Raw genomic sequence first — 14,090 nt, forward strand, 5'->3', positions numbered from 1 at the left:
GCCTTTCCTCTCACTTCTGTAGATTTTCCAGAGTCCACTCCCTAAGCAACTAAAAATACAAAGCCACTTCAGACTGCACATGTGATGCAATAAAGCTGGTATAAAGCCTTATTTTTATCTTCTGAAGCACAGTATACTCCTAACCAGAGTGACTGAAGCTCTCTTTTTCTGCCCCTTTTTTCAGCTAACAAAATCAGCAAGTTTGACATAAGCATTAATAAAAATGCTAAGGTAACTCTGCCCCCTCGTGTGTGCACAGAAAGATACAACTCTTACGTCACACACTGTTATGCAGAGCCTGTTATCACTTCTGAATGCTCACTCCTGCATCATGACCTCAACCCATATTACTGGTGGTCAAGCATGCGACTCACTAGAAAGAAAAAGTCAAGGAAGCGTGGCCAGGTACTCCAGATACTGTACACGGTCTCCTGCAGGTGCAGTTCAGGGCCTGAACCCACTAAATGAAAGCAAGTCTTTACTATTTCTTAGTTTGCTGTATAAATTTAACAAGTGCTACGTAGTTATTTTAACAGACTCTATATACCAGAGTCAGTAATGCGTTTACTATGAATGTATGTTCTATTATAATCCAAAATATAAAAGCATTAGCAATAAAATATCCTCTTAATAAATGCATATGTATGAGAAGAGTTAAAAGAATGAGTGCTTACTGTTTTTACTGATTATTATATTTTACTGTTTTTACTGCTAGCACCTTTAATTTGAAAATCTTTTACAGAAAAGGTAGGGCAATCCCAGTTTATAGAGGTAACTAAACACAGGTCAGACAATCAGCTGAAAAAGGAGCAGGAATTCCCATTCCTGCAGTATTCTTCCAGTCTCAGAGCAATTGGAATGTCAATACTGGCAATGTCAGTAAGAGCACAGCTGAACACAGCTCGTTAGAATACTGCACACCAATGAACAACATATTATGGTAGTCTTTACTACCCCAGCCCAAAAATGCTGCTGTAAATCTGGTCAGTGAGCATTTTTGAAGCAAAAGGTACTTCCCATGCCTTTTATAAGGTCGTTCAAGAGAACTACCACTCAATTAAAAATAAAATTTAATTAAAAAAATAGTGTGCATTAGTCCCTCTCCAAGCATACTACTGTTCCAAAGGATGAGTATATAGTCCAGATCATTTCTGCAACACTTTTTTTCCTTCCTGGTTATACAGAGCACTGCAATGATATCAAAACAGCTCATAACTTTTTCCAGTACCAATCAGAAGCAGCTGACAATTATGAAGCTTCTATGAAGCTTGGGACAAGCTTCGTAGAACTTGTTTTCCACTCCTGACTTTGTTATTAGCTTGCTGGGCTGTTTTCTGAGTTTCCTCTTCTCCATATTACAGGAGGCTTTATACACCTTCCCTAGATGCTGGAGTGGCTATTTACAGATGTAAATAGTTTTACATTTATGTGCCTTTAAAATTAAGCTTTCCAGATTAGAGCTATGATGTGGGTTTGGGATTTTGTTTGTTTTAAAACACTTTTTGAAATCTCTTTTAAAGAATCTTATAATTCCATTTTTAGGAAGTTAAACGGGACATGAATTTTTTTTTTCCCCCCTTTTTCAACAGTACCTTCTCAGAGTCAAGAAAAGCCTTGGACATCCACTATTTAGTTCTGCAGCAGGGAGGAACAGGTATGAAAGAGGGGAACAATGTTTCAAAGCATGCATTATTTTGAATCCTTAGAAAAAAAATAATAGGCAATTTTCTGCATGAATTTTGTTACAGCATTCGAAAATTGAAAAGGGGATAAAGCAAACTAAAAAAACCCAATTTTTTTATGTCAACTGGGGACATGAAAGAACATTAGGGCTTGTCTCTGACTGCAGAACAACGGGCTTTAGAACTAGAGATGTTTGTTCTGAGGATGAACATCACAACAGAACTTTATGATTCTGCACGAACCTTTGCTGTTGCGCTCCTCCCTCACCCTCCCCTTTTTTTAAAATACACTTTTTTATACTTTCGAAGCTTATACGTTTCATGCATAGCTCTCGGTATTACACTTCAGAACGACAGCACGTTTTCTGCTTTAAAACAGGGAAGAACAGTTGAAAGACAACAGCACTGATGCCACCAAAGCTGCACCGCTAACAGCAACAATTTCAGGATTTTCATTACATAATGCTGTTTAAACATCACATACAACATTCACAGCCCAGGCCCAAGTCACGAATTCAAATACTCACTTTCAGGTGCTACCTACTGGCATGCCATCTTACTACTTACTCATACTTTCCCTCCTGTTGTCATCCTCTTTCAGGATAGCTTCCTTCTGGTTGTCCTGGGCTGCCTGGCTGGAGTTTTCCTTGTCACTGGATGGGGAATCACAGGCTCCATCAGATTTCTTCTCTGAGGCCTCTTCATCAACTTTCTCCAGGGGATGTATTTTCACAACTTTCACAGGCAACATTTTCTCCTTACCAACCTGCACAGAAACATTGACGAAAACTGAACCTGAGCAAGACATGTGAACTAATGAGCTTTAATGCTATGAGGAAGGAAAAAAAGCAACTGAGACAACCTACAAACCGTAATTTGGCAAAACACTTAATTGACATCCTCCCTGAGAGAAGCTCATGATCCCTCTCATGAAACAATTACAGGATTTCTTTCTACTACTCCCACCTGGAAGTTCTGTACAAATTGTCAAGAAAGAACTGCCAACCCACAAGCTTTTCCAGTGTTTAATAATGCTGCTTTTTCAAGCATAGGGAAAGACTGTGTGTGCAAGGTGCAAGCATGCTCTTTCAGTAGCCCTAGTTGAGACAGTATGTCCTAAACAAATTGCTAACAGAGAAAATTTTATAACTTTCCCTCATTTTTAACAAGTTTCTGTTTTCCCCATCATTTCCAGTTTTGGAGGAATTTTCTAATTATTACAGCATCATTAGATACCTGTCAGCAGTTGACTTCAAGCTACATTAGTTTAAGATGACTACTTCTTCTGGGAACATGTTAGGTGAAAAGACTACAGATTATCAATTTTAGCTACATGTAATTAAAATATTTATTTATATATATTTAAATATATACACAGACCGTAACATACTATAAGCAGTATACAAAATATATCTCTATTCCCTGCCCCCCACATAGAGATGAGTCATTTTTCTCTTGCCATCAGTACGGGTCATCCACGTGCATGTGGAACCGTTCTGCATTCAAAAGCAGGTGATGTCACTGGGATCCCCTAGAACAGAAATTCTCACCATCTCTCTGATAAAGTAAGTGGCTAACACATTCTTCACCACTTCTCCTGCCTCTAGATATCAAAAATTAACTCTGTGCAAAAGCATGGGATAAAATGGAAAACAGATCCTTACCTCAAAGTCACACTCTTCTCCCAGTGCAAATTTGGTCATGATCTCCAGCCAAGCTGCATCCACCAACTTTTCCAAAGATACAGTGTTGTGGTGGACTATTTCCAGTACCAGTTTCTCATACCAGACGGGGAACTCCTCCTTCAAGCTAGGCAAGCACATAAGAAGTTTTAGTTATTCAGGGAATAAAAGTCAAAATGCAAAGTAGCCTCTCATTTCGCAATTCCAGGAACATTAACAGCCAGGACAATGTTTGAGGCAGATGCCACATTAACATGCAAGCATCCCAGGGTTTTTTGCTGCCCACCCCCCAGCACCCCTCCAAAGCATCAATCGGCATGACAATACAAATCGTACTGGTCCTTCCCAGAAGGGACACCATAAAGCAGTCTGGAAGAGCAGCGCTGCCGTTGAACCCTTTCTTGCAGGTTATTATTGCCTCCCTATTAGATGTTAGATATATACAAAGACCATGTCATTATTCTGGGGCTTGTTACTTTAATTTTTTTCCTTCCAACAATGCTGATGAAAATTTAGCATTTCTTTTTTCCCAAACTCTGGGCTTAGAGACTGCTAACGCTGTAAAGAAGATAGGGGCAGGCTTACATAATCAAATTATCTTTCCAGAGAAAATGTGTTTCACCATGTTATCATCTTCAAACTTTTTAATTCAAAGAAAAGAAAGGACTGTTACAAGTTTACTTGACTGATTTCCTTTCTAAAAGATCAGGTCAGTTAGCTGATAGGAGTGCTAAGAAATAGACTGCATAAAGCTTTCTGGCTAAAAAGTAGAGTCCATTTCAAGTTACTGTAAGGAGGAACAAAATTCTCCATTTTTCCAAAACTCTTTCAAGTTTTTTCAAGTTTCAAGTTTTCCAAAACTTCCCAGACTCAGGGATGCATTGCCGACAATCCTCAACTATATTTGCCGTTCTACAACTGCCATGAACAAATTTATCCCTTTAGCAAACTGCCTAAATGAACTTTTTTTATTTAGACTACTGTCAGGTATTAAAGCAGCCAGAAAACTGCCTGGGAAGCTTTTAATCCTGCTTTGAAGAGACAAGACCAAATCTCATTTCACATAGTCTTTTCCCCCCATTTAGAAAGACTATAGCTAAACTTCTCATTGAGAAATCTTTCATTTATATTTCATTTACATTTCTTAATGTTTTCAGAAGTGGCCAACCAATCCAACATTGTTAAGCAAAAGTAAGTGACACTAGATCAGTAGTTTTTGACTCAGGATTATAAATTTATGGAGCCAACTGTGCACCATCCTCTCAAACAAGAACACTAGGGAGGAAGCAGCGAAGACTAGTACTTCACCCCCCAGAGAAAATTAGGACTATTAGCAAATGGGTTTCTTGTTTGTTACCTTTAAGGATGCCATTAACCTCAAACGATGGAGAATTTCTCCTTAGGCTAAGGCTGTTAACTCTTTTGCCAATGAATCAGAAAGGTGGATTCTTCACGAAAGAGAAGCAGCAGAAAATTTCACCTCCTAGGTAGGACTGCTGACAACCTCCCCAGTTCAAATCCAGGGGAAAAAAAAGTCACAGAAGTCCAAGTCATCAATTCACAGAACAGAAAAACATGTAATTTGTTTGGCGTAATTCCTACAATTTGGTAATCACAAAATAAGTTATGTATGTTGGTTGAGCCAAGGACTTGCACCTTTACAGAAAATTCACTTCTACGGCAAGGGTTGTGCTGAACCTCAACCAAGGACTGGGGCCTGTGCTGTGTGCTAGAGCGGGAGGTCAGGACACGCGGCCTGGAGGAACACTGGTGGTCTGAACAGAATAATCATTCTTGCTGTTTCCCTTTGTTCTTCATCGCTTCAAGTAGAGCAGATCCCCCAAATCTCACTCTAAAACATTTTTTTTAATGTAGTACAACAAGTGATTGCAATGCAAATCTGGAAAAAAATTACAGCTGTGGGCCTGGCTGATGTGAAACACTTTAATGGCCTCTTTTTACTGTATTTTTACTTTAGCTCCTTCAAGATTCCCCCCCCCCCCGAAAAATTCCCATTACTCAAGGAGCTTTAAAATATGCCAAGTACCATATGCTGAACTATTTTAGGTCAAGTAATACCAAGATACAGCACTAAATAAGTACATTACTCAACTGCATCAGCGATGGCATCAAATTTGGACTTAATTTGCTTTCAACTCCAGAATCCCCAGATCTACTTAGAGCCAGTAAAAAGCTACTTACCTCACCTCATAAACTTGCAATCACATATCATTCCCAAGTCCACTCTTCTGCCCCAATGCCTAAAGATAGACACAGACCAATTTCTTCACTGGTACTTACAGCTCAGCAACTTCCTGCTCCTCCTCCCAAGCCTCTTTGTGCGTCAGCTGGCTGCTTCCTGTGCTTTTGCACGTCCATATTCGTTCGCTGTATCTCTCTAAACGTGCTTCATACTCTCTGTAGAAGTGGCAGCTCAGGAAAACAGGATTTATGCACTGGAAAGCGTCATCACAGTAGCACAATACAACCAAATTCCATTAAACCCTTACTACTGGAATGCATGAAAGCTGAGGATTGCTACAGTACAGTTCGACCCTGCATCTACCATGGAGATGCTGCATTAAATCTGATCGGTTTTCCGACCAGGATGCACTGGAGCTTTCTGCAGCTGAAATGCCCATCCTGTTCCACACTGGCATACAGAAGGTACCACACCACCGGCACTTCAGCTGAACTACACAAGGGCAATACATACTGCTGAACATTTTGTGGCTTGGCTAAGTTACTTTTCAGCTTTTCCAGTCTGATTCATTGGAAAACAGCACAAACAATATCACAGGCACGTGCCGGACACATGGCATGGGCTACCACTAAATGCCTGACAATAACTGTCAGTGAACTACTACTACTACTAATGCCTTGGGGTGGTGTTACAAACTCTAGATGCAAATTACCAGTCTAGCCAGTACAGCCAACCTTTTGAGAAAAAAAAAAAAAATCCAAAAGCTTTGAAACTGCAATCACTAGAAAAGCCACCTTTCATTTGGTTTCCAACAAGAGCAGCCTCCTGCGTTAGCACAACATTACAACCCTTCTCACCAACTTCATCACCTGCTTCCCGTATCACAACCAGCCCTAAGGTTAAATTATTCAGGCCATTAGGATTAATGTGCGCACAGGCAAGTCACCGAGGTGGACAGCATTATGAATTACAGCATTAGCTACTCTGTTGTTAGCATCTGTGTCTATGCTCTACCCGTTCTACTTAAGCAGTAATTAACTCTCAGTGAAAACAGATATAAGCTACTTCACACTTTCTATGGATAGAACATGTACAGGCACAATTATCAGAAGAGCTAGCATAATGTAAATCCATACCGATTTACCCCGTCGCAGCCTGCTTAAGTTGCCATATGCTTACCGACAGTAACTTAAGTGGAGAAATTATCACAGAGGCAGGAAAAGCATCTTTCCCTTCTCCTTCAGTGTGCTCTCCAGCAGAAAAGCAAGCGCAGAGTACAAAGCACACTTGTACCAACGACAGCGGCTCAGCCTGCTGCAGCACAAGTGCTAATTATGAACCTCTGTGGGAACAAGCAGATTGCTCCACGCTCCTGCGAAGGCAGAGCCACCAGCCACAGCAAATCACTCATCGTATCCTGCATATGCTTTGTCTCTCACAAAAATTTTAGTGCAACTAACCTATTTTTTTTTATTTTTACGATTTTTTTTTTTAATATTCGTATTAGGAAGCCAAATTACAACTCCAACAAAGTAAATTTTCTTGGACATTTCTTCACAGCCCTGAAGTAAAGCACAAGGTACAGAAGCTACACAGGTATCTTCCAGCCACAGCATCCGGTGTTATGCAAGAGTATAAACCAGGAACAGAGCTACCTCGAGGAGGCTGCCACTGCTGACAGCATCCCCTCTGCCTGGAGCAGGAGAAAACCAAGGAGAAATCCTGCAGTTCCCCAACTTTTGACAGCCAGGCTTGTGGAGTTCCCTGGTCTTTGACAGATGAAGAGCGATCTGACAAGTCATCCCGCCCACTTCATTCTGAGGCCTCTGGTCAATTCTTACCCCTCCGTGAGGTTTCAAAGATGCTTAAGTTTTCACAGAAACAAGAGGTGCTACAGCGCAGGGGGAGGAAGCGCCATCGCTGTGGTGCGACAGTGGCACGGAGTAACAACAGCTTAAAGGAACTCAGCTGCACAGCACCGCTGACCAGACCAGAAGTGATTTTAACGTATTTAGTGATACTAAGCTAAGGGGGAAAAGGAAAAAAGAAAAAAAAAGCGAGAGAAAAATCCCCCATCAAACAAGAAACAAGGAGTCCTGCTTATATTTACAGCAATTAACCAATTAATTAAGCAATTAATAATGACTAAACTGCAACCACAGTACTATTCCTCCCTATGCCTTTCCCACAAAAAGAAGAGTTAAAATCAAATTCAATCCTTGCTGTAGACAGAAGCCTAAACATACAAGCGTCTTCAGCTTTATTCAGCAACCCCACCTTCACTCTCTCCCAGGCATTCCTTCCATGCGTCCATGGACACCACCTAGATATGAAGGATTTACAGCTGCCATAACAGGAATGCTAAAGGAAAGACACACTTCTTAAGGGCTCAGCACATTGCCTTAATAAACCTTCAGCAGCCTCACGATAAATAAATATTTGAGATACAGCTGGGAAATAACATTACGGTCTACTTCCCCCCTACATTTATCGACTTTCTTCTCTCTAGCCCCGTGAGGAGATTCCTTTCCTTCTAGCAAGGAGAGCAAATAAATGCTGATCTCCATCTGAAAAATAATTGAAAGACACACTTTTTCCTAACACCATTTCCCATATTGACAGGGAGATCTACAAGAATTTTCCCCTCCTTGTACACACCGACGAGAACAAGTTTAACCCCACCATATCAGGACCCACACTTCACAGATCAACACTGAATTTAAGAGGGGCAGGTATAGCTATTTCCCTGTCCAGCTCAGCTCTGCCTCTCAAATGCAATTTAATTCCACCTACAGCTGGTCAGCTCGTCTAACATTGACCCCTGGACACATTCCCTAACCAGTGCTCAAGACTCATGCCCACAAGTGTCCACCCTGCCTGTGCTCTGCCATAAGCTCCCAAGCCAGGTTCTGCTTTGAAATCCTGGGGCCAGCACAAAGCCAAAAGGCAGGAGAATGTTTTGCAAAGTTTACTATAGCTCAAACTTTCCACTACACATACGCTGTTTGTCCTTTCCATGCAGACTGGAAACAAACCCAACAAATTTCAGGCTGTTCAGCAGGTCTGATTCAGGACTACAAGCGAAGGCTTACTGGTATGCCATAACCAACCCATCTCTCTGCACAGTTGGAGCTGCCATTGCCACAAATTCCCAGCACAACAATAAATAAAAAATCCTGGACACCAGCTACTTCTGAACATTCCCCAAAAAGCCGTGAATAACACACGTGTTAAATTAAACAGATGACTACCCACTGTCTAACAGTTAATAAATCACATCTGTTTGCATCACGCTGAAGAACACTTAATGTTGAAAGGCAGAAAACAAAGTTACATTAAAAACAAGGGACCCTTTTAAAGAAAAATGGTTAAAGTAAACAAGCTAACCACGGCACAAGATGACTATTAAGCAGATACAGCGTTTACTTCTTCCTGGGTTATTAATGCTCTCCCAGAAATGAGTATCAACTCCAAAATAGCTTTAGAGGATCCTAATTGCTTCCACTTGTATTAACTAAAAAGGCAAACTTACCAGGAAAGTCAGTATACTTGTAAGACACTACTCCCTGGGTGGGTGGCAAAGTTTTCCTAGAACTGCAGAGTGTGACACGACCGTGCTTTGGTGCTGCCGTCTTTCAGCCAGAGGTTAACTGGCTTATGTCACACGTGAAGACGTGAATGGCAGCCTTTAACTTGTATGCCAAATGCAGCCTGATTCTTCATGTTCTCTGTGCTCCTTACTGTACAAAGAAGCTAACCAAAGACAGACAGCAAGCTTTTCTCTGCGGAGGAAAGCAACATAGCTTCCCAAAACCATACTCTGATGGCTGAAGGAAAGCTTTGGCTGGAATAGTCCCTTCTCACCAGTACAGGCTGGTTAGCTCTCTGAACCAAGCACCTTTCTGGAGCTGGCAGCATGGTTTTCCAACTGCAGCTGGTATAGCAGAATACATACTGCAGCAGTCCCACGCACTAACAGAAGAGATGACCTGCTCGCCAGGGAACAAAATTCAGTGTTTTGGTAGACATCAAATGCTTGCTATGTGCGTCACAGACCAAGTGCACAAGTGACATAAACCAGACAAGACTGTACCACACATGAAGTGTTTGCCTGACACCTAACATAGACTCATGCTTGCAGGAGCTCTGGAGGATCTGCTCTATCTCTGATTACCCAGCCATCCTCCCATCCCCACACAATTAGCATGGCTCACTTTGACTCAGACACCAGAAGCCCAAGGCTTCACCAGGACACAATGGACTCTACACAGCATGGTTTCTCTTAAAAGGTTTTCAGGGGATTTGGCAGTCAAAGGAAGCCACATAAAGCTACAAAGAAATATCAGACCCAAATAAACACCTGAGCTCAGATGACCAGCCCATCCATCTGTCCACTGCTGCCAGACACACTTTCTTAACACATGCCCACAGGGCAGACATCTCTCCTCATATACAATACCCCAATCTCCATTTTTTGTTCAACCCAATCTAGAGCTGCAAATGCTAACCAAAGAGAAAAAACAAACAAGCAAAGAGTCTTAAGAACTTTTTATGTATTTCAAATACCTCATTCATAGCTCTGCACTATGTACACCCTTTAGGGGAAGAACTGATCAATAGTTTTTCAAGGTGGAAAAAAGAAAATTTCAGGAGACTATATTCTGCCAGGCCTTGGCATAAACAACACTGGGCACTGCTCTGGACAAAGACTCAGGTAGCTCTTGACATGGCCCCTCTGCAGACCGCTCCCATCCACAAGAGCCGTTCCTCAGTGCTATCTAGGACAAACAGAAATGACAAAAACAAAACCAAAACCACAAAACCCCTCCAAAGTCTTCCTTAGGTAACATCTCCCTTGAACTTACTGAGTCATTTGCAATTTTCTGTTCCACTTTTTGTCTAGCTTATATTATACACAGTCAACAAAGAAAGACAGAAACCCAACATTACTTAGTTTCTCTTTTTAGCTTCATGACGTCTATCTGCCAAGATGAACTTTCTAGAACATGCTAGGCTGTCTGCCTCCCATGGCACTCCATGAAGCATTTTCTCCAAGAGAAGAGCATCTCTCTAGAACCCCAGTGCTTGCATTGGTTTCATCTTTCCTTCTCACCCTGCAGCTAACGCCATCCCCTCTGAGGAGTGGAAACCATCCTTTTTCCCTTAATGTTAATACTGTACAAGTGTCTGCTGAAACATGTCCTCTATCTACTCACAGATCCGCAAGAGCCATAGCAACAGACTGGTGCTCTCAGAAGGTGACCCTTAACTCCTCTGTGCTGTTCCTACAGGGTAGATGAACCTTAAAGCCATATCTTCGTTTACAAAAGTAGTAATTATGCTTAAAAGCTGTCTTTTTGATCACTGATAGTTCCTCGTAGGGGAAGAGAGAACAGGTCTCTGCCTGGTCAGATGGATGACTGAGCTACTTTCAGTTTGCACACACCACAATAGCTGGTTTTTGAGTCACAGACTGAATGCTTTAATTTAAAATACTGCCAAAAATCAAGTATCTAACACTCTACCCAATCTCATTTTATTGAGCTGAATGCATTAGCAATGCCTATCTGCACTCAGATATGCATTTCCTCTTCAAAAGCTACCTAATCCTTCCTTGGGGGCTTTCACTGGCTGTTCTTCATACTGAAGTAACAAGACACTCTCCAATACAGGGGTCTGTGCAAGTTCTGGAGTTCCTTTGTCTTCTGCACCACCAAGATCTCCGAGGTATGTTCCTATATTCATGCATTTCCACCTCGCTTCGAGTCCTTCCTTCAGTCCTCAATTCCTCAGATTTTGATCCTTGTAACACAAACAACAAACCAGCCTCCTGAAGCAGCAGTTTGCAGGTTACAGCGCAGAAGTCCTGCTGCTCCAGCCCTGAAGTCTGCCTTCATGGCTGCACAGCGCCGGTGACAGTTATCTGCCTTGCCTACGTCCACTTCCTGCCGCTCAAGGACTGTCACTCGCTGACTCTCATGGAATCATTAATAAAAAATGCTTGTCATGCAAAAGCAGCCCAGAAGATACTCACACGCAGAACGAACACCTGGACTCTCCACAGGCGTGCTGCTTCTGTCACTATTTTATTCTCCTCCTTGTGGGTGTCTCTAGTTTGAACGCCACCCCCCACCCACGGGATACACACCCCAAATTTGTACTGCAAACCCCCTCGAGAACTGCATTAATCCTGTGCTACCTGCATTCATCAATCCCTATCTAGCGGTATCAGTTGAACACGCTGCCAGCTCCCGGTCCCCGGCAGCCTTTGCCCGTTAAGTTTCCTTCTACGGCCGCGCCGCCTCCAAGAGCTTCAGCCCCGCGGAGCTGGGCTGTCCCCGCTCTCCCGCCTCGCCTCCCGTCCGCGTTTTAAAGCGGGTCGGGGAACAACCGCCCCCCGGCGCCACGGCCGAGCGCGGCGCAGCGGGGGCCGGACTCCCCTCACGGGCCGGGCAGAGCCGCCGCCGCCGGCCGGGCCCTTCCCGCGAGGAGCCGGCGCCGGAGCAGCCTAACGGCCCCGCGGCCGCTTTGTTCTGCCTCGCCGCCCCCCGGGAGGGCCGGGGCCGCCGCGGAGGCCGGTTCCGCGCGCTGCAGCGGCGGGACCGCTCGGCCCGGGGCCAGCCGCCGCGGCGGGTGACAGCGGCGCCGCCGCAGCCCGCGCCGTCCCCGCCGCCCCATCCCCGTCCCCCCGCGCCCCCGGGCCGAGCGGATACTCGCGGGTGCGGAAGGCCTCCTGCGTGTGGGGGATGACGAACCGCTCCCCCGGCTCCCCCGGCGGCAGCGGCTTGGCCAGCGGGAAAGGCTTGCGGCCCAGTAGCGGCGCCATGACGGGACGAGGCGGGGTCCCGGCCGGAGCCGGCGGATTCGCGCGACGACCCCGGCAGCGGCGGGACCCGGGCGGGAGGATTGAAAAATGGCGGGAGATTCCCCTCCCCCTCCCGGGCGGGCGGCGGGCCGAGCCTCGCCGCGCGCACCCGAACCTGCCTCCCGCCCCGCGGGGCACGCCCCCGCCGCCACGGCCCCGAGAGCCTACTGGCGGGCCGCAGGCGCTACCGGCTTGGGATTGGCTGCGCCGCCCGCCAATCTCTCAGCCTGGCCCCGCCCGCCGGCGCAGCAAGTTAGCTTGCACCGCGCGCGAGGTGAGAGGTCGCGTTATGTAAGTGGCAGAGAGCGCGACTCCATTTTGTGTCCCCGTTATCCGCCCGCCCCCCGGCCCACGGCGACCAATCGGGGCGCGACCCCGCCCCCCTATCCGGGCACAGCGGCGGGGCCGCGCGCCGGGCTTTGTCCTCCGCGCCCGGCTCGTGCCGCCCACCACCTCTTAAAGGGGCAGGGGCGCGCGGGGCATTGTGGGGTTCTGCTTCTCTGTGGTAGCTGTCGACCTTCAGCGAGCGCGGACTCGGGTCACGCCAGCGCGCCCCCTCCGCACCCCGGCGGCCTTCCGCGCGGCGGTGTAGTGGCAGCTCCGGTGAGCCGGCCCGGGGGCGGCGCGGCCGGTGCCGCCCGTCTGGTCCGTTCGCGCAGCCAGCGTTGTGCGGAGGCCGGGGCTCCTTCTGAGCGGCCCAGCACGCAGCGGTGCTGCGGCAGCCGGCTCCGGGTCGCGGTCCGCGGCGGCGGTGAGGGGCCGGGGAGGGCTCCGGTGCTCCGAGGGACCGGCGTTGGAGGTGGTCCGTGGCACCTCGTGGTCCCGGGCTGTGCGGCAAAGGCCGTGCCCGCTTCCAGCGGTGCTCTGGGGTGCAGTGGGGCGGGAGGCCTGGGGACCCCGTGGGTGGGAAGACAAAAAGTTGGGAGTTGTGTTTTGAGTTTTTTTGTGGTTTCTTCTTCCCCCCCTCCCCCCCCCATAAGGAACGATCTATGTGGAGCTTCTGTATCATCAGTGTTTACCAGGGCTCAAAGAGGCAGCAGCTCAAGCATTGCCTGCTGAAAGCAGTCACAGCAAAAGTACAAGCCCAGCAGTGCTCCCTCTAAGCCCTCTCTCAGTGATTGGGAAAGCAGACTTGTGCATTAAAGAAGTATATTCCAGTGATTCTGGATTGCTGCTGCTTCACAGCATTGAGGAGCAGGTCTGTGCTGTATAGCCCTGCTGTGGCTCCTTCAGGATGAAAAAAAGCAGCCTTGACAAACTAGTTAGAACTGTGTGAGATAAATTCAACTCCCCAAACTACCCATAAAGCTAGGTATGACTTTTGTACAACCTGGAATATAAATGTTAACATTCTTCCATTGTGAATCTCTACTGAAAAAGCATAACTGTGTAAAACATCAATGTGGGAATTACTGCTTTATCCCAAAGGCTTCATCTAGTACCAAAGAGGGCAGGTAAAAACAGCAGATGTCCCCTGCTCTCCACTCTGCCAGCCAGCAGCGAAAGCAGACAGCAATATAATCGCTCCCTGGGAATTCACTAGCAGCTGGAGCTCTGCCAGGCCATGAAGTGTGGAACCTCTCCACTTCCTCCAGCCAACAAAGTCTTTGTACGAATGATGAGGTAGGTAAGGGCCTTGCTAAATAAAAGATGACAAT

The 14,090-nt window shown here is 45.9% G+C and overlaps 1 protein-coding gene across 1 annotated transcript in view; it reads right to left on the reverse strand.

The window, feature by feature from the left end:
- Positions 1-12,393, reverse strand: part of BAZ1B (bromodomain adjacent to zinc finger domain 1B) — a gene marked incomplete at its 5' end in the record, with an annotated part of 58,586 nt that extends 46,193 nt beyond the window's left edge. Inside the window, 4 exon segments of the mRNA XM_082008440.1 lie at positions 2,250-2,448; positions 3,347-3,491; positions 5,666-5,782; positions 12,281-12,393. Coding sequence (XP_081864566.1) covers positions 2,250-2,448; positions 3,347-3,491; positions 5,666-5,782; positions 12,281-12,393 — 574 coding nt within the window.
- Positions 12,394-14,090: the final 1,697 nt, after the last annotated feature.

The sequence above is a fragment of the Phaethon aethereus genome, assembly GCF_964289735.1.
Source record: "Phaethon aethereus genome assembly, chromosome: 19".
Taxonomy (NCBI): domain Eukaryota; kingdom Metazoa; phylum Chordata; class Aves; order Phaethontiformes; family Phaethontidae; genus Phaethon; species Phaethon aethereus.